The 24,046-nt window shown below is 44.8% G+C and overlaps 2 protein-coding genes across 2 annotated transcripts in view; one reads left to right on the top strand and one right to left on the bottom strand.

The window, feature by feature from the left end:
* Positions 1-1,199: 1,199 nt before the first annotated feature.
* Positions 1,200-11,755, bottom strand: vezt (vezatin, adherens junctions transmembrane protein). The gene is made up of 12 exons (XM_068717178.1): positions 11,628-11,755; positions 10,030-10,167; positions 7,628-7,717; positions 7,315-7,499; positions 6,875-7,159; positions 5,929-6,075; positions 5,400-5,547; positions 4,839-5,197; positions 4,064-4,257; positions 3,731-3,837; positions 3,406-3,613; positions 1,200-3,101 (listed from the first exon to the last, which is right to left on the bottom strand). Exons 1-12 carry the CDS (start codon positions 11,661-11,663, stop codon positions 2,560-2,562), a joined length of 2,439 nt encoding a protein of 812 aa, XP_068573279.1. The 5' UTR covers positions 11,664-11,755; the 3' UTR covers positions 1,200-2,559.
* Positions 11,756-12,190: 435 nt separating this feature from the next.
* fgd6 (FYVE, RhoGEF and PH domain containing 6) overlaps positions 12,191-24,046 on the top strand; it is an 18,050-nt gene continuing 6,194 nt past the window's right edge. Inside the window, exons 1-7 of the mRNA XM_068717177.1 lie at positions 12,191-12,418; positions 14,221-16,309; positions 19,415-19,526; positions 20,661-20,728; positions 20,823-20,853; positions 23,539-23,690; positions 23,980-24,046. The exon at positions 23,980-24,046 is cut by the window's right edge and continues 90 nt beyond it. Coding sequence (XP_068573278.1) covers positions 12,409-12,418; positions 14,221-16,309; positions 19,415-19,526; positions 20,661-20,728; positions 20,823-20,853; positions 23,539-23,690; positions 23,980-24,046 — 2,529 coding nt within the window. The 5' untranslated portion in view covers positions 12,191-12,408. The remainder of the gene's footprint in view (positions 12,419-14,220; positions 16,310-19,414; positions 19,527-20,660; positions 20,729-20,822; positions 20,854-23,538; positions 23,691-23,979) is intronic.

Raw genomic sequence — 24,046 nt, 5'->3', positions numbered from 1 at the left:
ACAGGGATGTCCCGATACGAGTCCTTTAATATTCTTTATAGATAGATATGTAATGTTGATGAAACACATGCACGTTTCTGGCAGAAGTTTCACAAGCTAATTTATTCAAATACTAAAAAGGTTTAAACTATTAAAATAAATACATTTGGATCTCAGTAATAAGTCAGAGACGGAGCTTAGCCACCGTAGACAGTCTGACTAATCAATAACAGAACTTTCGAGCCAACCAACCAAATAGTATATTGTTTAATAGTTGAACACGACTACACATTTAATGAACGCTGCAGAATATTAACCAGGAATCTATAGATAGATAGATAGATAGATAGATAGATATTGCACACTTGGTGTGTGCAATATCTGATAACTGATTCTATATCAGAATAGATATAGAATCACTGATTCTATGTTATATAAAAGTTTAGCATTAACATTATAGCCATGACCTGAAGTCAGGGGTGGCTAACAAGTGTTTGCAGTAGTCATTTGTTTCACCCAATTCATTTTTACATAACCACATTAACCTCAGTTACAATCTATAAAATCTACATTCAGATTTCTCAGTGTGCACCATTGACAAAGAGTACAGGTTTGTTTTAATCAGTCTGCTATATTAAGAATCACTTTGGTGATGAGGTGTTTACTCAAGCAAACAAGTTGAATTAAATTAAATTGTTTCCATTTAGGGCTGCATTTAGTTATTTGTACAGCACTGGATACATATAGTGTTGGTTATGTCTTCTGATAACAGGAACTTCATGCAAAATCTGTCAAAAATACATATTTTTCCCTTTACCTGTTACATGTGGCGCTATTTATCGATCTAAATTTGTTTGGTGTGACTCAACAGCAATGACCCGGTTACTCAAAATAATATATTATTTTTATTTACTTTAGGCAGGGTAATACCCTTGGGGAAAGTCTGCAGAAATGTGGATTTACGGAAAGGGTTCACAAAGGGCTCAAAATGTCCGGAGAGCCCTCAAACACTTTTTGAATGGACAGTGGGACGGCCTGGAGATTGGGATTGGGCCTAAGTCTCTAAAAGGCAGGGGTGGCTTTAAAGTGGAGCCATTGTGGGTGAGACAAATGCAAAAATCCCACAAAACGTATCAAGTAACTCACCAAACCGGTTCCTCTACCCCGACCGTGAGAGCCTCTGAAACACGAGCGGCAGAAAAGACTTCAGGATGCATCGAAACTCTTCCAGAAGGGTATTTTATTTCACGTTGGAGAATGCAGGAGGGGGGGGGGGGGGGGCAGACCTCACCCAGAGACAGAGGTCAGGACAAGGCAGACATGGTGACAAGTCAGACTGGGAAGGAGGGAGGGAATACACCAGGGCTGTCAGACTCTTATGGCAACATCGTATGAAACATAAAGTTACAGATCGCCCTCACATGAGAGAAAATGAACCCCTCACAGATCAGTCCATAAAGTGTCCCCCCTGTAAACAAAGACGCAGAAAAAAACTGGGACCGTTTCAGTCTCCATGAGTTAGTTCTTATACAATAGTGTTGCATTCCAAATAGGTTTGTGTATGTTTATGTAATATTGTGTATTGCGTATGGTGCGCTATGCGTCCGACCCCCATTGTGTTCGGTCAGACAGTAAGTAGAGGGATGGAATCGCAGAAAGGGCCGGACAAAAATAAAGACGCCGATAGTAAAAATAGCATTCTACTTCCTCTTTTTTTCCAGAGCTCCCTCTCATAGTGTGTGTGTGTGTGTGTGTGTGTGTGTGTGTGTGTGTGTGTGTGTGTGTGTGTGTGTGTGTGTGTGTGTGTGTGTGTGTGTGTGTGTGTGTGTGTGTGTGTGTGTGACAGCACATTTACTCAAGTACTGCTCTTAAGTACAAATTTGAGTTCCTGAAATCCTGTTGTTTTACAAATACTCACTGAAATGGGCCATTATGATTTACGAGTAATTTTATTTTCAATACTTCCAACTACATTTTGTTGGCAATATTTAGGTTAAGTTGAATTCTGAATGCAGAAGTTTTACATTGTGGTGTGGCCTCTTTCCTCTCATCTCTGTACGTTTCATAAAGCCCCGAAACTTGCATTTAGTTGTTGTTTGTTGTCTCGAGATGAAACGTTTTTTTTTTATATGCTCTTTTACCGCTGTATCTCAGCATTATTGCTCCCGACTTCTCAAGTCCTCCAGCCCAAAACTTCCAGACAGGAACTCAGATTGGAGTGTTTTGAAAACTGAAATGAAATCCATTTTATTCTCAAAGAATCCTATTACACTTGTCACCTGTTTCCACAGCTGCTAAACGACGGAGAACACACACTGTGTGGATGTCAGCGAGTGAACTGTAGACATTCTGGTCTTCTTTGTTTTAGTGGTTCTGGTACCTGAGTTTTAACAGCGAGCGAGCAGTAACAACTGTGGGTAGTAATGTACAGTAAAATGGACGGACGGGGGAATAGAGAGTGGTGTAAATTTGAAAATGCCTCCACCCCAGAAACAGTTAAGATGTAATACAGACCCATCGATTAAAAGACACCCAGACGAAAGACATAAATACAGTCTCTGCTCAGCGGTCGGTTTAACTTCAGTCCTTCTCGGCGGTTCGTCTGTCGCTCTCCTCTCTATCCTCCTCCTCCTCCTCCTCGTCATCTCCGAACGTCTGCTCCTCCATGGTGATGAGCGAGTGCGAGCGCGCCGCCACCTGAGCGGCGAGGGCGGAGCTGAAGCTGAGAGCCTCCGAGCCGTGGATCTCCGTCAGCCTGTCCATCACAGAGACGGCGGGGGCTTTGGGCTTCAGGCAGCAGTCCAGGCCGTTCTGGCCCTCCCCCTCCTCCTCCTGCAGGACGCCGTCGTATAGATGCAGCTCGGACGCTCCTCCTCCTCCTCTTGCACACACCGAAGTTCCTCCCAAATCCTCTAAACCACAGCTGAACTCCGTCACCGGCTCTGCTGAGGGGTCAAGCCTCACCCTGTCTCCTCCTTCCTCTTCCTCCCCTTCGTTTCCTGCAGAGCACTCCGAAAAGTGGGTTCCTTCTTCATCGCCACTTCCTGCTGATCCCAGAGAAGTCGGAGCGTCTAACAGGTTCGTCACGGTATCTGGACTCTCACCGTGAGCCGAGGGAGCAGCTGCAAGACCGAAGAAATATATTATTCAGGATTAAACTCATAGTGATTAATCTACAAATGATCCTTTCAATGAATCAATACATTTTATGTCTATAATACGTCAGAACATAGTAGACATTTTTATTTTAGTTCATACTTCCGTTTCTGTAAAGTTGCTTTGCATTTAGTATATATTATATATTATGTGTGTATAGTTTGACGACACATGAAAAACAATGTCAGCAAAGTCGCCAGTCATACTGGGATGTCCTCCTCTTTGAATGATCACAGCAGAGAGAGAGAGTTGACCCGGGTCAGTGCAGACCTTGGTCGTTGAAGAGCAGCTGCTTCCTCTTCATCCTCTCCCCCTCTGACGCACGGAAGCCCAGCACAGCTTTGAGCTCCGACAGGACGCGACGGGACTCCTCCCTCTCCCGCCGCTGCCGCTCCCGTTCCTCCGGTGACAAGATGTCGGACCAAGACCCTTGGCCCTCGCCGTCGGAGTCCGAGTCGGACACGTAGGCCTCCCACTCCTGATCAAAGGACACATTTTTAAAAGACCATACTAGGGACAAAACTCTTGACTGTGGTGAGAGAGTCTTGGTGTGAAGGAGCACAGGGCAAGATGTCAGGTGGACTGTTCGTCTTACCAGCTCTTCTGGCACGGGGTCTCTGTCCAGGATCAACGGGTAGGACGGAGGAGGAGCAGGAATCTCGGGCACAGGAGGACCACACCGCTCCAGACCCTCGGCATTACCTGCAGAGACGGTGTGGACTGACGTTACTGCGAAATCACCGTGTTGACTGCCCACATTGTGAAGGAGCTCCTTCCTCCACGGCTGTCTAGTCTTGAGTCATGATAAACAAAGGAGGAAATCTGTGCTACAAATAGGCCCTGTGTAAACATGGAAACTAATATACTACTAAAGGGGGTGTCACTGTCCTGCTCTTCATATCTTAACAAAGGTTTGCGTTGAGCTCACCTGGACAGGCGTTGACCCGTCTCAGCATGCGCTGCACCTGGCAGACGGTGTCCTCCCAGCAGCCCGAGCTGGCCTGCATGTGCGGCTGCAGCTGGTGCAGCCGGTCACTGAGGTCCTGGTAGCCCTCGAGCGTCAACTCCGTCGGTTCCTTGGACACCATCAGTTTCTCCAGATCGTCCTCCAGGATGATCATCCTAGTGATATCAGGGACAGACGGAGGAGGAGAATGAATGGCGACGAGTCTGAGAGACGTCACTCTCACTACATTATCTTCTGTTGCCATGCTGAATCGGAGAGGGCAAAAGAAACTCGAGCTACATTCAGCTTTGAAAATGTTAATCAGTTTCATAAACATGAAATCTGACAGAAATGGGGGTAAAATATAAGAATTGTGAGTCCCTGCTGGTCTATAAATGTCTACTACACTTTCTTGGGTGCTCATAACAATAAAACTTTAACACCGGGGCATAAAGTAAATGGTACTTTTATATTAAGGACACATGGAATGCTGGGTAATCTTCCTAATATGGTTGTGTGCCGTTTCCATAGTTGGTGAATTTACAAATCCTTCTCCAACTAATCTGTTTCTTTTAATCTCCATCTCTAATGTCCACCTATAAGGTTTTTCCATATTACCAGGTTTTTGCTGGTGGAGTGACCCAGTTTCCCCTCACTGGTCATTAAAGTCTCATCTCCTATTATGGGAAGTGTAGAATGAGGGCAGTCAGGAGTGAGTGTGTGTGTGTGTGTGTGTGTGTGTGTGTGTCTGTCTCACTCGCTGAGCAGGGCCTTGAGGTGCAGCTGCAGGCTTCGGATGGATGAGTGCAGGGTGTTGAGCTCTCGGCATTTCTCCCTGACTCTCCCCGTCCCGTCGGAGCCCGGCGTCCTCAGCTGGGTCTCAAAGTGTCGGTGGAAGTCGAAGCTGCGCTGCACTTCGCAGAGGCAGCTGGCCAGAGCGTGATGGAGGGGCTCCGTCACTGCGGCGATGGAGCGGTGCAGCAGGGCGGCGGGAGGAGGGGAGGTGTCGCCGCTGGCTCCGCCCTCTTCTGGCTCCTCTATTCTTCGCGGCGACAGGAGGAGAGCAAGTCGTCGGAAGCATTCGGAGCTTTGCCCAACCCACAGCTGGAACAGCATCTTTAGGAGGACGACACAACAAACATTTACGCATTAAAGCCTTTCATCATTTTTTGGGGCTTTTTTTAGCCGTCAGCTGTTGCCGTCCTTTAACTTCTTTACCGGATAGGCAGCGGAGAAGTGGATGAAGATTGGTCTTCGTCCCTTTTCGAGGCGACCGCAAGCAGCTGGTTAACCTATCTAGCCAGGAAAGAGGCCTTACCTTCAGGGCGGGCAGGCTGTAGTCGTCCGTCAGCTCCTGAGCCTGCTCGTCACCCAGGTGCTCGATCCCCAGGCCGAGCCCCAGCTCCTTCAGAGGCACCGCGGACACATAGTTGGTCACATTATCGATCTCAGAGTTCAAAGGGAACGTTGAGAGGGGTTAAGGACACATCACGCTTCCATTAAAACAATACTTGTGTCTCATAAAAAAAACCTTGCATATATCTTAACTTATAGTGAGTTGTTTCCTATTTCAAATCAAAAGAGGTCGGGGGATTTCCAACCTCAATTAACATTCTTCTCTTGCTGAGTAATAGCTGTTAACCACTCCAGATATACTGTATATATATTTCACTCCTTTTTGATGCGAGAGTATCTTGAAACATATTTATGCATCTGAAAGTTTATGACAACATGTAATTGTCGTTGTGTTTTCCACTAATAACATCAAATCCAGGCTAGTTGGTTACCCACAGAAGGAGGCCTGAAGACACTCCTATTTGAAGTCTTCCTCTCAAAATAAAGGATATGCCTTGAGCATGTGACAGGTGGCTCTCCGCGAGGCTCTGAAGGCCGTGCGGAGCGCCCGGTACAGGGCCTTCCTCAGTCCGATCAGCTGCTGGCCGCGTGGCACCGCCCCCGGCCCCGCCCTGCTAAAGGAGCCGGCCGCACTCACCCTGTCGAGCAAACTTGACAAGTGAAATGTGATACAACTGTGGAGACGTCCCAAAGAGGCGGGGGGGTACACAAAACACAAAACACTGAACACAACATCACTAAAGACGACACACGAGACGGAAACCAGCAAACTGAGAAAATGGAAACAAGACAATACAACATGCTATTAAATGGAATAGTTCACGCTTAATCGCTTTCTTACCAGAAGTTACATGACAAGATCAACAGCTCAACTCCCATGTCTGTGTGGTAAATATGAAGCTACAACTGGTTAGCTTAGCTTAGCACAAAAACTGGAATCAGAGTCAAACAGTTTGCCCGGCTCTGTCAAAATGTAACAAAATCTATCTAGCGGCACCTCTAAAGCGCAATAATTAAAAGCTGAAGTGTAAGAAGGCCGTGCTGGTAGGACTTTGACCAGAGCGAGGATAGCCGTTTATCCATTTACTTGCTTGATGCTAAGCTAAACGACTCAGTTGCAGACTTTGTATTTACTGTACAAACACAAGTGGTATCGATCTGCTCCTGGCAAGAAAGCAAAACTACCCCCTTAACTTACTATGTGATTGAAGTGTAATGCTATAGTGTGGTTTATGGACAACGCTAAAGCTATACTCACACACGGACAAATAAATAATAAAACATCTACAGACACACCACCTGAGGAGGTTGGTTAACTGACACAGTGCTAGAAATAGAAATTAAGTGAGCAGGCTTGAACCAGTGGAGACATGACAGGAAATGACCATGATCTGATGTGATTGGGTGACATGTAGACATAAAGACGAGCACACTTACAGGGTGAACCCTCTGGAGATGACCTCCGTCTCCTGCACCAGGCGCAGGGCTTTACGAGACAGCCCGGTCAGAGTCTTGCTGTTGTGGACCAGAGTCTGTAGCTGCGTGGCCCGTGAGTGGACGACCCTCTGCATGCGGCCCCGCCTCCACAGAAGGACCCCCCTCATTCCCAGCCAGCCCAACAGCGCCAGGCCCCACGGGGCCGCGACCAACGGCCACAGGCCCTCAGACACGGAGCAGAAACCCAGCAGCACTGCAGCCAGGCCGACCAGCCCCGCCACGTCCCTGAGGGAGGAATTCTGATTAGTGCGGCCGTTACTTTACATGTTTAACTTTTACTACTGTTTTAGAGGCAAATGCTTCAGTTTGTGCTGGCGTTATATTGGAATGCTTTATATTCTTCCACTGTCCATCTGTGTGCTTGTTTCCTAACAACGTACCATAGGGAGGGCCTGGCTATGAGGCTGGGTCTGGGCAGGACGCTCGCTCGAGTGGATGAGCCAGAAGCAGACGAGCCGAGGGTGAGCAGACTCGGGTCTAACAGCTCAATCAGCTCCACGTCCTCCTGCAACAGCACGTCCTGGTCCAGAATGCACTTCACCGAGTACTGGCCGAACACACAGTCCTGGAGGAAAAGAGAAACACATTGAGGGGGAGGGGGGGGGGCTGCTTTAAAAGAATGGATGCCTTTAAACATAAAACAATGTGAAGTTGCTGGTGCCAGCATTCCTTTCTGTTTCCCATTCTGCCTACCAGCTGCTGGCCCATCTTACGAGATGCAGCCGCCTGGTGAATCGGACTCCATCTCCACAAAGCTTCAGCCAGTCTCCATAAGCGTCCCCCCTGCAGGTCACACACAGGAGGAAGGTTGTAAATCAGTCAATTAAGTAACAGCTCTGTTCCAGTGTTATGCAGGGCTCGTTATTATGTTATGCCCTGGTACAACCCCGGAGGATCAGTGAAATACATTCCAGATGAAAATACATAAATGATTCACCTGGAAGTCTTTCAGTCAATTTAGTGTGCTTCTTCTAGCTTGGGTTTAATTTCCAGGATTTGCACAACCAGTAAATAACAAGTGTGTGCACTTAAAAACGCACACGCACACACACTCCGACGGTCAAAGGGAGTATCCCAGGAGACAAACTCTTTCAGGCAACAACAATAAGTGCAATGTGTGTTTGTAAAAACACTAACTCCCGGCTCTCTGTTGTGGCACAAAAACCACATAACCACTTCAGTTTGTTGAATTTTCATTTTGGTGTTGAGACTGAATGTTTACATTTTTGGCATCAATAAAACATAAGCTTTCATCCTTTTCAAATACACGGTTGACAGACGGAAAGGAAGGATTCTTTAAGCTCCAGAAAAAGAGACAAGTTTGTACGTTTTTCATTGGAGACACCACACAGAAACACACACACACAAAAACACACATTCTGTTTTATTTCTTGCTTTTTAAGGGTCTCTGCCCCGTGGACTCTAAACAGTCTGAGATATCCGCTCACAACCAGAGTTACATGGCGCCTCACAATTTAAAGTGCGTTGACATTTTGGATGCATAACAAACCTCGGGCTGTTCAAAAATGTTGCACGTTTTTTTTCCTGCAAGTGCTTAAGAGCCTAAATAAAAATCCCAAACTATGTAATGCCTAATCAGGATTAGGATCTTTTATTCACTAATCAGCTTAGAGTGTTTCGTGGCGACCGTGAAATGCTTTGTTTAAAAAAAAACTAAATGGGACTCACTGAGGCTTGGGCTTTAATAATGTTATTGTTCTTTTTTCTGTTAATGAGAATCCTGTAGAAAAAACGCATCATAACATCCTGTGAAGTAGTGTGTGGTGCTGCAGGGGTTAATGATTCAGTCTGGGCAGCCCGCGAGCTGACCCCTTCTCTGGGGGGTGAAGCACAAGCGCACTAGTCTGCAGTAGTATTGATTACTGATTTGAGATTGAGTTTCAGGACTGGGCATTCACACAATGCTTGTCATCAGCCTTGAAGTAGGCCACAGCCCCTGTTCCGTCTTCTCCGTAGTAACAAAGCAGCTAGTCTCCCCCGGTACCACCGCAGAGATGATGTAAACCACGTACGGATTAACTCACAGATGCCTGCTCTCTCACTACTGTAGCACATCCTGCCACAGTCTGTTATTGCTCATCAGTATTCTCCCGGTGTCACGCAGACGACACTCCAGCTTCCAGACACACTGGAAGAGAACGGACACACTCAGCACAGACAGCTGTATATGACAGCAGGCCTATGAGTAAAGCATGTAGTGCTTTGAGGGAAATATGCTTTTGATACCACTCTCATATCTGTCCATTCAGTATCGAGACAGGAGATGGTTAGCTTAGCTTAGCAAAAAGTCAAATTGAGGAAACACCTAGCCCGGCAAAATCCACCTACCAGAACTTCTAAAGCTCCCTAATCAACACGTGTCTTGTTTGATCTGTACAAAAACCTATGAGCAAAGACAGCAAGTTGTGGTTTTGCCTACACCATGAAAAACAATGCTTTTAGTTCCAGCTTCTCAAATGTGAGAATTCGCTGATTTTCTCTTTTATATCATAGTAAACGCAATATCTTTTGTATTGGACTCTTGCCAGTTTTGTCACATTTTATACAAGTAACTGATAAATCCACAAGTAATATAATAATTAGCTGCAGCCCTTAAAGCTATACTGTACACAAAGATTAGGAGACCATTTACTGTTATTGTAAAGAAAGACAAGCTGTAGTCTTTCAACGTTGACAAGGTGTTTTGCATCGGCTCCGACTTTATCTGAGCTCCAGGAAGCCGGTCACACAGGGACGACCCAAACGCTTTCCTGTCTCATCACGAATCCCTCATCCTCCTCAACTCCTTAGAACAACAGCATACTAGAGAGGAAGCATGACACATACGGAAAGTTCCCGAACGAAATAAACAAAACTGCTTCCCGTCATGTGATCCCGAGCTTCCCCGGACACACTACCTGCCTGTATGAATCACAGGTCGACTCAACTCCAAACTGTGTTGCTGTTTGGAGTCAATGGTTAAATTAATTACTTTCTGTCAGATTGCCCATATCAAACAGTGACAAACACACACACACACACACACACTGTTTGAATTGTGGTCTATAAAAAGTCAGAAAATAGTAAAAACTCACTGAAGTCTTCCCTGGATCTTCGTCGGGAGACGTGAGGTCTCCCTCTTGTCCGCCATATTCGTCCTCCTGCGATGCCGTTGGACATGCCTCAAAGTCTGTGTGCCCTAGATCATGCAGGTACTGGAAAAGAGGGGAATTCTGCAAAGAGAAAGAGAGACAGGTGAATGCAGTAGTTGAGGGATGACGGATGAGAAGCGAGAGACATATAGTGCCAGATGGAAGGACCTGTGGAGAGAATTTGGAGATTAGGTCATCAGTCTAGAGGAGCACTTTCTTGGCTGTCTCACAGTCGTCTCTCCTTCCGTCCTTCCCGACCATCTGCCAGCATTTTGTATTGATTTAGCTAAAGCCCTTTGACACTGTATCATAGGCTAGCCCCTCACTGGTGTGGTTCTCCAACTCCCTCACGGATAGGGTGCAATGTGTTGAATCAGAACAACCCCTCCCTGTAAGAAAGGATGCAAGGGCTCACTCAGAAGCTTGATGTTTACTGTTTTATTTCATGCATGTTTTGTTCTCTTGCTGCTGCTGCAGTTTTGAGTTGCACATTAGTCTTTCCTCTTGTGATATGCAACTTTTGTTCTGTTGTTGTGTTGCCTGATGCTGTTGTCCAACTAGTGCCCGATGTGTGTGCGCTAGTCTTACCTGATAAATAAAAGTCTGATGCAGGATGAGAGGATTTTGCACTAGTTTCGTGTGAATGTGCCCAGGCTCTGATAGGCCAGTCTACTTTCCCCTCTTTCTCTACCTTTCTCTGACTTCTTTCCTCCATGCAAACTACTTTTCTGCTCTGGGAAGAATGCTTTTAAGTGCCTTCATATGTGAATCTGTAAATCACTCGTACAGATGCCAGGAATGTCTTTTTTAGCCTCTCCGTGCACCATGGAAACTCGACTACATGCATGCACAAGACATCGTGTAATAATCTACTCGTAGAGGGGTACACACAGGCGATGCTGTTTCTTATGCTGAACAAAGACAGCTCAGACTCAAAGCAGCCATGAAATAAATAAGCAAAAAAAAGACATCCCATGCTAGAATTTGTCCAAAAGATGTCTGACTCAGTTCCAAAACATCAGCATCTCTGCTGTGTTTTGGTGCATCTCAGTTTAATGTAACTAACCCATCATAATAACACTATAAATATACCTAGATGACAACCAAACAATTAAATGCTACTCACATGCATGTTGTCACACGAAGTCGCAGCTGGTGTTGTCACCAGTCAGACGTAGAGTGTGTGTGTGTAAGTGTGTGTGTGTGTGTGTGTGTCAAGGTTTTTTGTTTTTTTTTTACCCCAGAACAGACGCATTGGACCTGGTCCTCCACACCCCACCTCTGACTAACAATCCAATAATAATAATGAAACACCAACAACAATGCGCGCGCACACACAGCTCAGCTCCCTCCCGTGACCAACAAAGCAGAAACACACAGCTAACAGCATAAATATGTGGATTTGTTATGGGCTGCTAGCATGGTAAGCTATCTGTGTATAAGCTAGCTGCCCTTAATGACTCGGGAACACAACGTCTAGGTATGACAAAGCATCCATAAGTTTCCATTAAAAAACAAAAAACAGCGGCTGTAATACAAACCTCAAATACCACATCTTCGTCAAACTCCTCAGTCATTGCTCTCCGCCATTTATACACACAGCCCCGTTTGCATTCTGAAGTTGTAGGCGACGGTAGTCAGGAACAGCCGCTGGAGAAGTTGGTTGTTAGCCGGTTTGCTAAAACTTCGCATAAAACAACAATTCCCATAATGCTCGTCGTTTGCTCGCGAGCAACTCAGCCGAACGAATGTTAGAGCGCCCCAAGTGGGCGCGAGGGACCGTGGAGCAACCGTTAGGAAAAATTGGGTGTAAAGTTCTCCAGAATCAGCCAGTGTAAAACCGGAAACTTTCTTCAAAACATATAACTGCAATTTATTTTAAACAATTTGTTGCAAATTTGAATCACGGAATCAATCTTAATTACATTTATATTTACATAAAATATACATCTGAACGTATCTTTATGCTTAACTTCGTGCTTTACATCAAATTACTACAACTGCACCAGATCTTCTTCAACAATGATTTTATTTTGAAATGCATAAACGGAAGTGGATTGTTTTGTTGCGTCCTACTTGATACTGTTGGGAAAAGCACCGTGGCTGAAAACTTTTGGGGGAAAAATGGGAAAAGTAACACGCGTAAAGACTTCATCCGAGCATCCGCTGGCAAGATAAGGAGCTACAGCGATGGATTTGCATGTTTTCTACCTGGAGCGGGTTTCAAACTGACAATGGTGTCGAAGGAGGAAAAAACTCGGATTTTCTCGCAATTCCATTGAAAGTAAATTTACTCATGGAGAAAGGAGCCAGTCGAGAGTCATGAGCACAGGTTTGTTTCCTTGTTTAACTTAAAGTTAGCTAATCCCTGCTGTGCAAAATCTAAATACTTAACGTTTATTTGTAGAAAGTGGGAAAAAACTATGCAATGTGAATGTTATAACGGTCGATAAGCGTCAACCCTCTTTTTACGCAGCCACGCGTAATTACGCGTAGTTTTTTCTTAATAACAGCTTTCAAAAAGATAAAAAAGAAGGAGACATGCTCGATTGCAATTTTGAGTGCTTTTTAAAAACCTTCCATCATAACTCACAATGTAAAATGTCACTTTTACGTTTGATATTAAAGCTACTGTCGCAGCTGGAGGGGGTTAAATCCTTTGTCTTAAAACATCTGTCCTGCTGTTGATGCAACAAGACTCGATAATGAGCTGCAGTGTTAACTTCTGTTATAAAACAGGTAACTTTTACCTGAATGAAGAGGTGTATCCTTAGAGAAATGTGATATGTGCAAAAGAGTTATTGTTGTTTGTGTTTCCGCGTCCAGATATCTGGCGTTACTTTTTACAGCGAAAAACATGAGGCCAGACTCCGCACTAAAAGCTTCTAGTTGATTGTTACTTCGGTTTTTAAGTGGCATTATATATCCGAAGATATAGTTCATGAACTTTCATGGCATCGTTAGCATGCACTGGCAAATTCGGCCTATATATAAAGAGAATTTGATATTTGAGTCACGCTTTAGAGGGATTCTCCCCGCGATCCGTGGTGAAGTTTTTAATAATTTTTTTGGTGAACCACTTCTTAAAGTTTTGTATTTTTCAAATACAATTGAAAAATGTCTATCAGTGATCGGTAAACATGGTAATTACCGTCCAATAACGTGGGTGTTTTTGGTGTTTGAGCCCAATGACTTTACACTGTTTGAACAGTTTGGAGCTCTATCTGCAGAGGCAGAGCAGCATGTCTGGGAGTCACAGCGGTTTCTGGTCGTTGGCCTTTTCGGAAACATCCGCTCGATGACTCCACTTCTCGTGTTGTCGGCCAGCCAAACGTTTCAGCCAGTAGAGCGGAAAATATCGCCTTCAATGTCAATTCACAGCTTGTTATTAATCGTAGAGACTCTGTTTTTTTTCAATTTAAACTTTATTTAACCAAATGAGTCAGTCATTTTCTGTGTATCATCTACTTTAAACATTAGTAAAGTATCAGAATGTATTTACAGTAAATATTGTACTAGTTTTAATACATACAAATTAATTATACTTATGTTCATAACTAAAATCTGACAACAATACATGTCTCAAACAGACCTTAAAGAGTAGTTTAAACCTTTTAGAAATACAAGAACACAAAACTATCAGATGCATTCAGTTGGAGCAGAAAGAGAGAAATGTGTTGCCAAAACAGAAATATACCATTATATTTATACTATTGGTTTCTGCTGATTTTATGAAATGATTAAAGTTGTCTCAAGAACAGGAAGGACAAAATCCAATTGTGCATCTGAATGACATAATCCAGATTTAATTTGCATTTGCTGCTCGTTCATCAGATTATTACTTTACAAATCTAAACGGTTGAGCAGATGTGATAAAAGTTTTGTTACTTATATAAATCCTCATTTAAATCGCTGAATTCATTTCACACATTATTCCAACCCTCAGTCCTTCTGAACCTATGGGGACCTTTGGACCTGAGCTTTGAGCTTGCAGCTGTCTATGTGTTTACTATAGGTGTGGATGGAGTGTGCTTTCATGTGATGTGACAGTGTTGCATGATTCATTTAAAAGGAAGTGTGAGCACATTATTGTTTGACTTCTCTGTAAATCTCCTCCCTCTTCTTTACATGCAGGTGTGAAGAAGCCTCCATTAGCTCCCAAACCTAAACTCCCTGCCGCCACCAAACCCTCTCCCCCACCCATCGCCCCCAAACCAGGGCTTCTCTCCCAGTCTTTGGTCATCTCCCAACCCTCCCCTGCTACTCTCAAGAGGACTAAACCGGCTGTTGCCCCGAAACCCTGCATTCCCAAATCCACGGCCTCGTCTCCCACCGTATCACCCCCGCCACCCAAACCCAGTGAACCCTTTATCCTGACTCAGGAACGGCAGGAAGCTTTAGGCGATAGCCTTTTACTTCTTAACTCCAAAAATGGGATTTTATCAGAGACAAACAAGCGTAACTCGGATTACATAATTCCCACCTGCTCATGTGGGCTCCAGGATTGTTCCCAGTGCCAGCGTCTGGAAAACGGAAATACAACTGAGATTGGGAGCGATTTGCACAAGGAACCTTTGCAGAATGGGATTTCTACAGAAGGATTCACAGGGACGAGGCCACATGAGAGAGCAGAAAACCAAGAGGAGGGAGTTGCTGTAGAAAGGGGGGAAGGTGGAGGGATTAGCAAGAAGCCCAGGGACAAACCTCACAGACAGAGACACCTGGATCGGGGATCGGTCAACAAAGAGGCACAGAGGACTGAGGAGCAGAACGCTCTAGAGACTGTCAAACATCAGGAAAGTGCTGTCGCTGAGCCTGATGTTTCAACAGCGAATGGACAGACTGAGGCCCAAAACACAGATTTCACAGACTCTACGTCGGCCTGTGATGTTGCAGGCAGCATCATTGTCTCCCCAAGTGTCCCTCCTCATGAATCTTCTGCAGAGTCCTTTCAGGTAGAATGCAGTGGGCCGATCAGCAAAGCATCTCCTAGCAGGTTACACCCTGATCTGCAGGTCCCCGCTGCCCCCAGCAAACCTCTCCCAGTCCCTCACCCACGCAAACCTAAAAAGCCAGCCCTGGTGAGGCAGGATGGTGTGGAGGGCAGTGCCCAGGATCAGGTGGCAGAGGAACAGAGACAGGAGCTTGAGATGGGAGAGGATGAGGGGAAACTGAGTGTAGCTGGTCCGTCTCTCGGTTCGGACGGCGAGGAGCTCAAACGGGACACATGTGACGACCATTTACCCCAAAAAGACTCAGGTTTGGGAGATGATGAGACCAGCGCACCGGTCCCCCCTCCTCGGCAGACCTCCCTCTCCCCTCGCCTTCAAAGACCAGCCCGCATGCCCCCCTCTCTCAACAAAAACACCTCCCACTCCTTAGTCTTGCTCTCGCACGCTGACTCGAACAGCCACAAAAAAGGGGGAGCAGAGCACCGTGTGGACGAGGATGAAGAGGACGGGTACGGCGACTTTGAGCGCTACCCAATAACTCACAGCCTCCCCAAACAGATCAAACTCGGTTGTCATCCTCCTCTGGCTAATGCGAGGAAGGCCTTCTCTGCCGAGGATCAGCGGTCACCGAGGGCGCCACCGAGAAAACCTCAGAGACACAGCCTGCCGACGCCCCCTCCGCCCTCCATCTGCCCTCCTGCACCTCCACATGCGAACACCCCGATGAGGGAGCTGCCCGCGCCCCCTCAGGAGAAAACACCCTGGCGGTTCACGCGGCCCTGCGTGACCTTCTTCAGCCGGCAGATGCCCACCAGGAGCAGCGTGCCGCCAAAGAGCCGAGCTCCGGCGCTGGGGGGCAAGCAGAGGGCGCAGTCCTTCTCTGCAGCCGACCTGGCCACCCGGGCCGACTCCCAAAAGAGGAGCCTCTCTTTCAGGAAGCTGCTGGAGCTCCGGCTGTCTGTCAAGATGCTGCCAAAGCTGCTGGCCAAAGGAGGGCAGACCCTGGACTGTACCAGCGTGGACTCGAGCCCCGGGGGGAAAAGCCTGGAGCGGCCCAGTAGCTGCATAGTGGAGGCCGATGTTCGTGGAGAATATGTAGAGGAATTGGTGGAGTATGAGAACGTTCCCCTGTACGAGGAGATCCCAGAGTACATGAACCTGCCGTTTCACAGCGCGAGGCCGGGCTGGTCACATGACTCCGACGGAGCAGATTCAGACATCTATGAAGTGCAGGATCCCTATCACAGGTGCCACGAGCATGAGTACGAGAGGTACAGTATTTCACATATTTAGCAGTTTGTGCAACTAATGATTATTATTTAAAAGTGATGAATCTATCTATTACAGTAGTTTAGGGAAGAGATAGGTGGTCAGTTCATACCTGGAACGTTGCCTGAACCCTGTTGCTCATTCATGTTTATGAAAAGAGACATTATTTGTGTGTGTGTGTGTGTGTGTGTGTGTGTGTGTGTGTGTGTGAGTGAGAGAGTGTGAGAGAGAGAGAGAGTGAGAGAGAGAGAGTGTGTGTGTGTGTGTGTGTGTGTGTGTGTGAGTGAGAGAGAGAGAGTGTGTGTGTGTGTGCGTGTGAGTGAGAGTGAGAGAGTGTGTGTGTGTGTGTGTGTGTGTGTGTGTGTGTGTGTGTGTGTGTGTGTGTGAGAGAGAGAGAGAGAGAGCGAGAGAGAGTGTGTGTGTGTGTGTGTGTGTGTGTGTGTGTGTGTGAGAGAGAGAGAGTGAGAGAGAGCGAGAGAGAGTGTGTGTGTGTGTGTGTGTGTGTGTGTGTGTGTGTGTGTGTGTGTGTGTGTGTGTGTGTGTGAGAGAGGTTCAGAGCCACTTGCAGCCGCTCTGTAATTTTGACCCGTAGCTTCAGTGTGGGAACTGCCGTGTGCGACTAGTTGCACAGGTGACATTAGTGGCTTCTTGTGTTTACAAGTGTGTGAAAGTTGGCCTTTGAGGCAGGGGCATTGAATTTGAATGGAGCATTGATGTGCAACAGGTCGGCCTGTTTTCCTGTGGGTTATTTTCAGTGGCCAGGGCAGGAAATGTCTGAGAATCGCAGAAACGCCACACAGCTCTCTGGAACAGGGAAAATAAACCTCCAGCAACCACCAGCCTCCTCCTCCTCGGCCTGCACGCCCTCGCACTGCGTTTAGCCTCTTCCTAACCTCATCACTCCGTTTTTCTCCTCCTGTGTCTCTGGTGAGCTCTGATCTCATCCCAGTAAATTAACAAATAAGATCTTTTTTACATCTCACATGTGGAAAAGCAGAGGGCCATCTATAGAAGGTGAAATATTTAAGATAAATACATGAATTGCAGTATCTTATTAAAAACACAGCACATGATTTATTGTAGGAGGATCAACAACAGTCCCATACATTATTAATAATTATTCATTAGTTATTCATATTTCCAATGCCAGTCGGACTACTTGGCAAAAGAATGAACATCAGAGGTAGCTGTAAACTGAGCTGCAACTAATAATTATCTTCATAATATATTAATTAATGACACCGTTCTTCAATTAACTGATTAATCGTTTCAATTCTTGAAATGGCTTGATATAATATATAAATATATTCAGTTTACAAAATTATAAAACAGAGCAAAGCAGCAAATACTCACATTTAATACAACATTGATTTATTTTTTTGAGCCACTGCAGTGCAGCAGAACAAGATTTAAAGACCTTTGATTTATTGTCACCATTTTTACAAAGTTGTTATAGCATAAAACCGTTGCTTATTTACACATCCAGCAGGACACGGAGTATCATTCATTTGATGAATTTATGTCCCATATTCACTCTACTTTTGGCTCTGTTTGTGGTCTCCACCAACTCCTTCAGGGAATATCTGTCTCTTTATCTGCTAAATGCTCCACTTTGTTTATTTTCTCGTTGCTAACTTTCTCTGTTCACTCTTTAGTGCTGGGCAGGTAGTGCACAGTGGCTTCTTTAAAACCAAAACAAAGAGCTGAAAGATGCCAAAACACTATGTCGAGCTAAGTTTGAGGGATACTTTTCTGGGTGGTTGTCGCTACAACTAACAGCGCTCACATATCAATAATAATAATACAATCATTTAAATGTAAAACATTGATTAGTGCTGCTTTAAGAAGCTAAAACTTTAGAATTTTGCCATTTTGCTCTGTTAATGACAAACAAAAGTGTGGGTAATGGGACACCGCCAACTAATTGTTATGAGAAGCTGTTCCCATAATAAGTGCTGTGCTTCCTGTTCCTTTCTGTCAGACGGTGGCACTGCAAGTGATGAAGTCGAGGCCACGTTAAGTCACGACGAGGCATCAAATTCAGATGAACCGTGTTTCTTTATATGCATCCGAGTGGTTTAGCGGGGTGTTTCTGTGCTCGGGGGGGGGGAGAAATGAGTGAATCTGTAGTGTTTCCCAGGCATCTGAGCCTGTTGAGTTTATGTAAGTAGCCTCAGGCTGTAAACAAGTGGCGCTCTGTGCCGGATCCAGTGTGTTGGAATGCTGTACTATGGAGAAAGCATAAGAGAGGAAGAGTGAGTGTGTATTACTATTTAGGTAAAAGAAACTGTCCGGAGGCACGTAAGAAAAACAAGGAAGTGGAGAGAGTGGGCTATTGCTGATGAGCGTGAAAGGAAATGTGAGAATCTTTGGAGTCCCACAGTCTTTCCTTTCTGATTTTTATCCTGAGCCGTCACCCTTTCTTGCCGAGCCTCTGTACAGAGAGTTGTGTAGGAAAGAGAGACGGCAGGATGGGGCTGATGGAGGCAAAAATCAAAACACATTAACTCACCCTCATTTCTTTGAAATCTGATGGCTTAATTGTGCAGGAAAAGATCCAAACATCAGTGACACACAAACACATGTTGGTGCTTGTTCTAAGCTGGCAGACAGCACGTTTTGTGGGTAGAGCGGAGCCAGCAGCAGGGTTTATAAAGACGCAGGTCTCTTTAAAGAAAAACATAATGGATATAGACCCACCTAAAACATAACAATATTAACACGGACCAGGCAGTATGGCTGACATCAATAAGACAATTAGGGCTGTCACAATATCAGAGAAAATAACAATTTCCTATTCACTATCTCAACCACTTTCACTGTTTGTGCTTGAAAAATGACTTAAATCATTATTTCTTTGTCTACTAAGACCTCTTAATGAGTTTCACACTCTTGTAATAACTCATGTGCTTCCTGTGAGTAATGATTAAGTCCAATTCATCATCAGGTTCCCCTCTTGCACAAAACTTTAATCTTTATTTACCCAGGGTGTGTTTTTCTCAACTCACTCTCCTCTGCAGACCTGCCCTTAAAACCCGAAAACTTAATTCTGCTACGCGTGTCATTTAATCTCTAAGTTTGTTGTGTTGAATGTCTGCTTTCTGCAGTGGCTGGCTGGGGCAGGACGTCCACTCTGAGGAGGAGGAGATCCACAGTTCAGATGAAGAGGACAACAGTTCCACCTCCAGCAAGGAGCACCTGGATGTGGCAGACCGACAGGTAATCATTCAGTCATTATACAGCAGCGACTATAAAGTAATAAACTGAACGGGTGGCTGATAGTAAAACCATTGCTCGTATCTGATAGAGGATCATTTCTATGTATATCATTAATTAAAACCACACTATGCACTTACATTTAACAAATGAATCAGAGGCTGCAGCAAACAGTTATCATTATTATTATTATTATTATTATTATTATTATTATTATTATTATTGAGTGATCTGACAACTATTTTATTGATTAATTGATTATTTTTGTTCAGAAAACTTACAGAAAAATTTGAGGGCCCAAAGTTACATCTTCAAATGTGTTGTGTCTGACCAACTGTCCAAAGGTGGAATATATTTAAATGTGTAATTGTATAAAACAGAGAGGTAAGCAGAAAGTCCTCACAAATGTTCGTCAAGGCTGCATTTATTCAGAAATGATAAAAAAGAGAAACTTGTACGGAAAATGACATCATGTAAAACTGGCAGAGCGTCTCATGTCACAGTTTGTAACTGAACTGTCACTGCAGCCACTGGAGATTGTGTGCACGTTTTCTGCCAAGTGTGTTCGTCACAGCTCTCCAAAAGTCTGTGTGTGTGTGTGTGTGTGTGTGTGTATGTGTGTGTTGAAAGGGGGGATGGTGAGCAAACACAGAAGGGTAACAGGTTCAGGAATAGCTCTCTCAATGACCTGTTTCTTTTTTTCTTTCTTTCTCCTGTGTGACGCTCTCTGTGATACTGTAAGCACCTCAACCCTCCAGGGTATCACAAATACAGGCTCCGATAGGACCAGTGGGACATTTCAGTCAAGCTGTGGGGGTGGGGGGGTCCAAGGCCACAGTCCAAATTAAGTCATTGAAAGGCCGCCCCATTATCATTCAACAACACACACCATCAGAAAGACACAGGGAGAGGGGAGAGAGAGAGAGAAGGGTCGGCGCTCTACTCTGGGGCCTGATTGAGCTGTTGTTTTGAAGGCTGTAAACTCAACCCTGATGGTTTTGCAGAGCGAAACAGGATCCCAGTGATCATGGTGATTTGCAGCGAGCCTGTGAGTTTACAGTGGTGTGTTTTGTCGTGGTCGGTCACCGGTGGCGTGTCTGTAGCGTTGCTGAACTGTTTGTGTTTGTGCCCTTTCAGCAAGAGGATGAGATGAAGAGGAAGAAAGTGGTGCACATCGCCCAGGAGATTATGAGCTCCGAGAAAGTGTGAGTGCTTTTAGAATGAACACATAATACCATCTGTGCTTAGAAACGTCCACATGTGTGTCATCTAACTGATGTATTTCTGCTCTTGTTTCAGATTTGTGGATGTCCTGAAGCTGCTTCACATAGTAAGTGTCTTATTTATCCAAGGGTTGCATTAAAGGAACAGTTGTTTTTTTGCCAGGGAAGAAGAGTGGCCAACATAATAAATCTTAGTGTATGTTTTTGTTACCCTCGCTGACGCTGTGCTTATTTTTGAATGGTGTTCAAAGCTCTTTCCCTGGGATGAACATGAATTAATGAGGTCTTGGCCGGTGTTGTCTTTGTTCAAGGGCCCGCTCAGAGTTGAATAACGGCGTTATTTCACAGCTGAGGCTTTTTAAAGTTGCAGCGTTTGGAGGGTTGCGGTTTCCCCCGTGGGCGGCTGTGGGCAGGTAAACGCACGGCCACAAGTAGGGAGGCGGCGCTTTGATCGGTCTCTTCACGGGGAAACACTGTCGGGCAAGTGTGTGTGTGTTATTGTGCAAGAAAAGAGACGGCGTAAGTGAGTCGTCAGTTAAGGCTTTGTTTGGCTCTGTTGAGGTTTGTTTGGTGAGTTCAAATGCCAAAGAGTTCTAGCTAGCAACCTTAGAGCAAACATCTTAGAAGAGTTTAATTTAAATAAATGTCTGTTGAGTCACTGTCTATGGCTGAATGAGGCAACACAATGGTGATCGAACCTCACGTCCATCATTCCCGGGAAAAATCATAAGCGGCGCAAAGTTAGGGAAGCGAGAGCCGCTTATGGCTGAGCGCAACAGAACGAAACGGAGATCTTGAGTATTTCAAATAAGTATTTTAAAGGACACTTTAATCCTGCGTCGTGAGTTTATTTGTGAGTTTCCCCATTTATAATGTAACAAAATTACACTTTCTATTTAGAATATTATGTGATATATAATATGTGGAAAATATGAAAATGGGACAGTATTTCAGAAGGGATTTTTACTCCACTGAAAAGAGATATTTTGTAGATTTAGTCGGCAGTGATGGATTATACATTTAAAAACAGACTTGTGCTAGTGAGGGTTCCTTGAGTCTGCAGTATTTGATTTCCTGAAAGATAAATTAAGCTAAATGCTGCATGTTCCTGCGTTTTGAACGACGGCTAACAGGAACCATGTGACTGGATAATGTCAGGTTTTTTTTTGTTTTTTTAGGCGAAGTGAATGGACAATGTTTTACTGTACACACGGACATCTAGTGTCGGTACTATTTATGTATTGGAGTACATTTTAATGCCTTTTGTTTAGTTCTTTTAGTTGTAACATCTGACAGGGAAGCTCTGCCTTTGTGTGTGTTTATGTATATGCCAAAGACGGACTCTGTAGTAGGTCTGAATCCCGGTTGAGAGGGGTCAAGGGTCCACCTGTTTGGCCGCCTCAGACGTGGCTTTGGAGAAACTCACAGCAGGATTAGTAGAAAACGTCGCCCCGAGGCTGGCGGCGGCGGGGAGGGGGGGCGCAATGCATCCAAGAAAAGAGGTCAGATCGCATTCTCCTCTCTCCGCGGACGGCCTGGCCGCACAGCAGCTGCTTCCTCAGGCCACAGAGACGACCTCCAGACACACACATACCTTAGATAATCCTGTGTGTGTGTGTGTGTGTGTGTGTGTGTGTGTGTGTGTGCTGTGTGTGTGTGTGTGTGCTGTGTGTTATGTTGAGTGTGTGCGTGGGTAGGTTGACTGTGTGTGTGTGTGTGTGTATGACATTTTTAGGTAATTTATTGCCAACGTTCATGTCGGTTTTGTGAATATTTAGACGGCGGTTTGTCAGTTTAAAACATAAGCAAATGTCGCTCCCTGTGCAAGTTATCGCTGTCTTCTATTGGTCCAGCACCTGCCTTCAGTGGTTTGTGGTTTTTCAGTTCTTTGTGTCAAAGAGTTTATATGCAAGAAAAGAAGTGGTTGTTTTAAAAGCTGTGATAATATTTTACTTTTATTTTTATTTCTATTTGTACTTCTTAGCTTAGTCTTGTGTTTTTGTTATGTTGAAATCAAAAAGTTCAGCATGACATGAGCAAGACAAATGTGTTGGTTGGTGATTAGATAAAAATATATATATATTTTTGTGCTTATAATGGATCGGATGCATTAAATAGCAAACAAAATTGTACATTATTAAATATTTTTTAATAAAGAAAATCAAGGGACAAGATAAATACTTCTCTAGAAATATATTACGTCAAGTTAAATGTTTAAAAAAACATTTTACTGATACGTGTGATATTGAGTGTGACTGTGTTTCATCTTGTTTTGTTGTTTTACTGCTAAATGAACTTTGCTTATCACCTGAAAGGTTAATGTTGTATTACATTCGAGCTGTGAGTGTGTGTGAGTGTGTGAGTGTATGAGTGTATGAGTGTGTGAGTGTATGAGTGTGTGAGTCTGCGAGTGTGTGAGTGTCAGTGTGTGAGAGAGAGAGAGAGAGAGAGAGAGAGAGAGAGAAAAATAAAATAGGGATTCTGCGTGGCCTCCTTGCTTCCTTCCAGGTGGATGTGTGTGTTGGCACACTGGACAAAGTCAAGAATGCTGAGTCAGGTGTGTGTGTGTGTGTGTGTGTGTGTGTGTGTGTGTGTGTGTGTGTGTGAGTGAAATACGTGCAGCTATGTGATGGAAGTGTGGAGGAAGGTGCAGTTTATGAGGTGATAACCAGGTGTTCCTGTTCAGCAATACAGTATGTTGTCATGTGTCACCCACCCTGTACAGCTGTGTGTGTGTGTGTGTGTGTGTGTGTGTGATAATGATGCAGAATCCACCCTCTGTGTCTCTCCAGGACTTTCGAGATGCTGTTGCAAAGGCCACCCGTCAGAATGGGAAGCCGGTGGTGGAGGAGCGGATCCTCAGTCAGATCCTGTATTACCTGCCACAACTCTACCAGCTCAACAGAGACTTGCTGAGGGAGCTGGAGGAGCGAGTGGCACACTGGTAAACACACAACCGACACACATAGAAAAGAACAACAGCTCCCATAATGCTGGACTTGATTTTAGCAATGCGTCCCTAAAATTCAGCAGTTGATGTATGTGAGTAAAATAAAAACATGGTATTTTTCCATGAAAGGAAGTTATCTTACCCTAGTAAGTAGTAGCTTTAAAGTCAGTCTTAGTATGAATAAATGAACACAACAGCTGGATTTCCTTTTCCTCTACTACTTTTATACTGAATGACTCGGTTGACTGACTGAAGAGAACTGTTTGTGTGTGTCTGGTTACAGGAGCGATCACCAGAGACTGTCGGACATCTTTGTCCAGAAGGGTCCTTACCTGAAGATGTACTCCACC

This window comes from Cebidichthys violaceus, unplaced genomic scaffold (assembly GCF_023349555.1).
Source record: "Cebidichthys violaceus isolate CVI_PGR_0920_01 unplaced genomic scaffold, fCebVio1.0.p SCAF_21, whole genome shotgun sequence".
Taxonomy (NCBI): domain Eukaryota; kingdom Metazoa; phylum Chordata; class Actinopteri; order Perciformes; family Stichaeidae; genus Cebidichthys; species Cebidichthys violaceus.
Note: the sequence above shows the minus strand (reverse complement) of the source record. Positions and strands in the feature narration are given on the sequence as shown.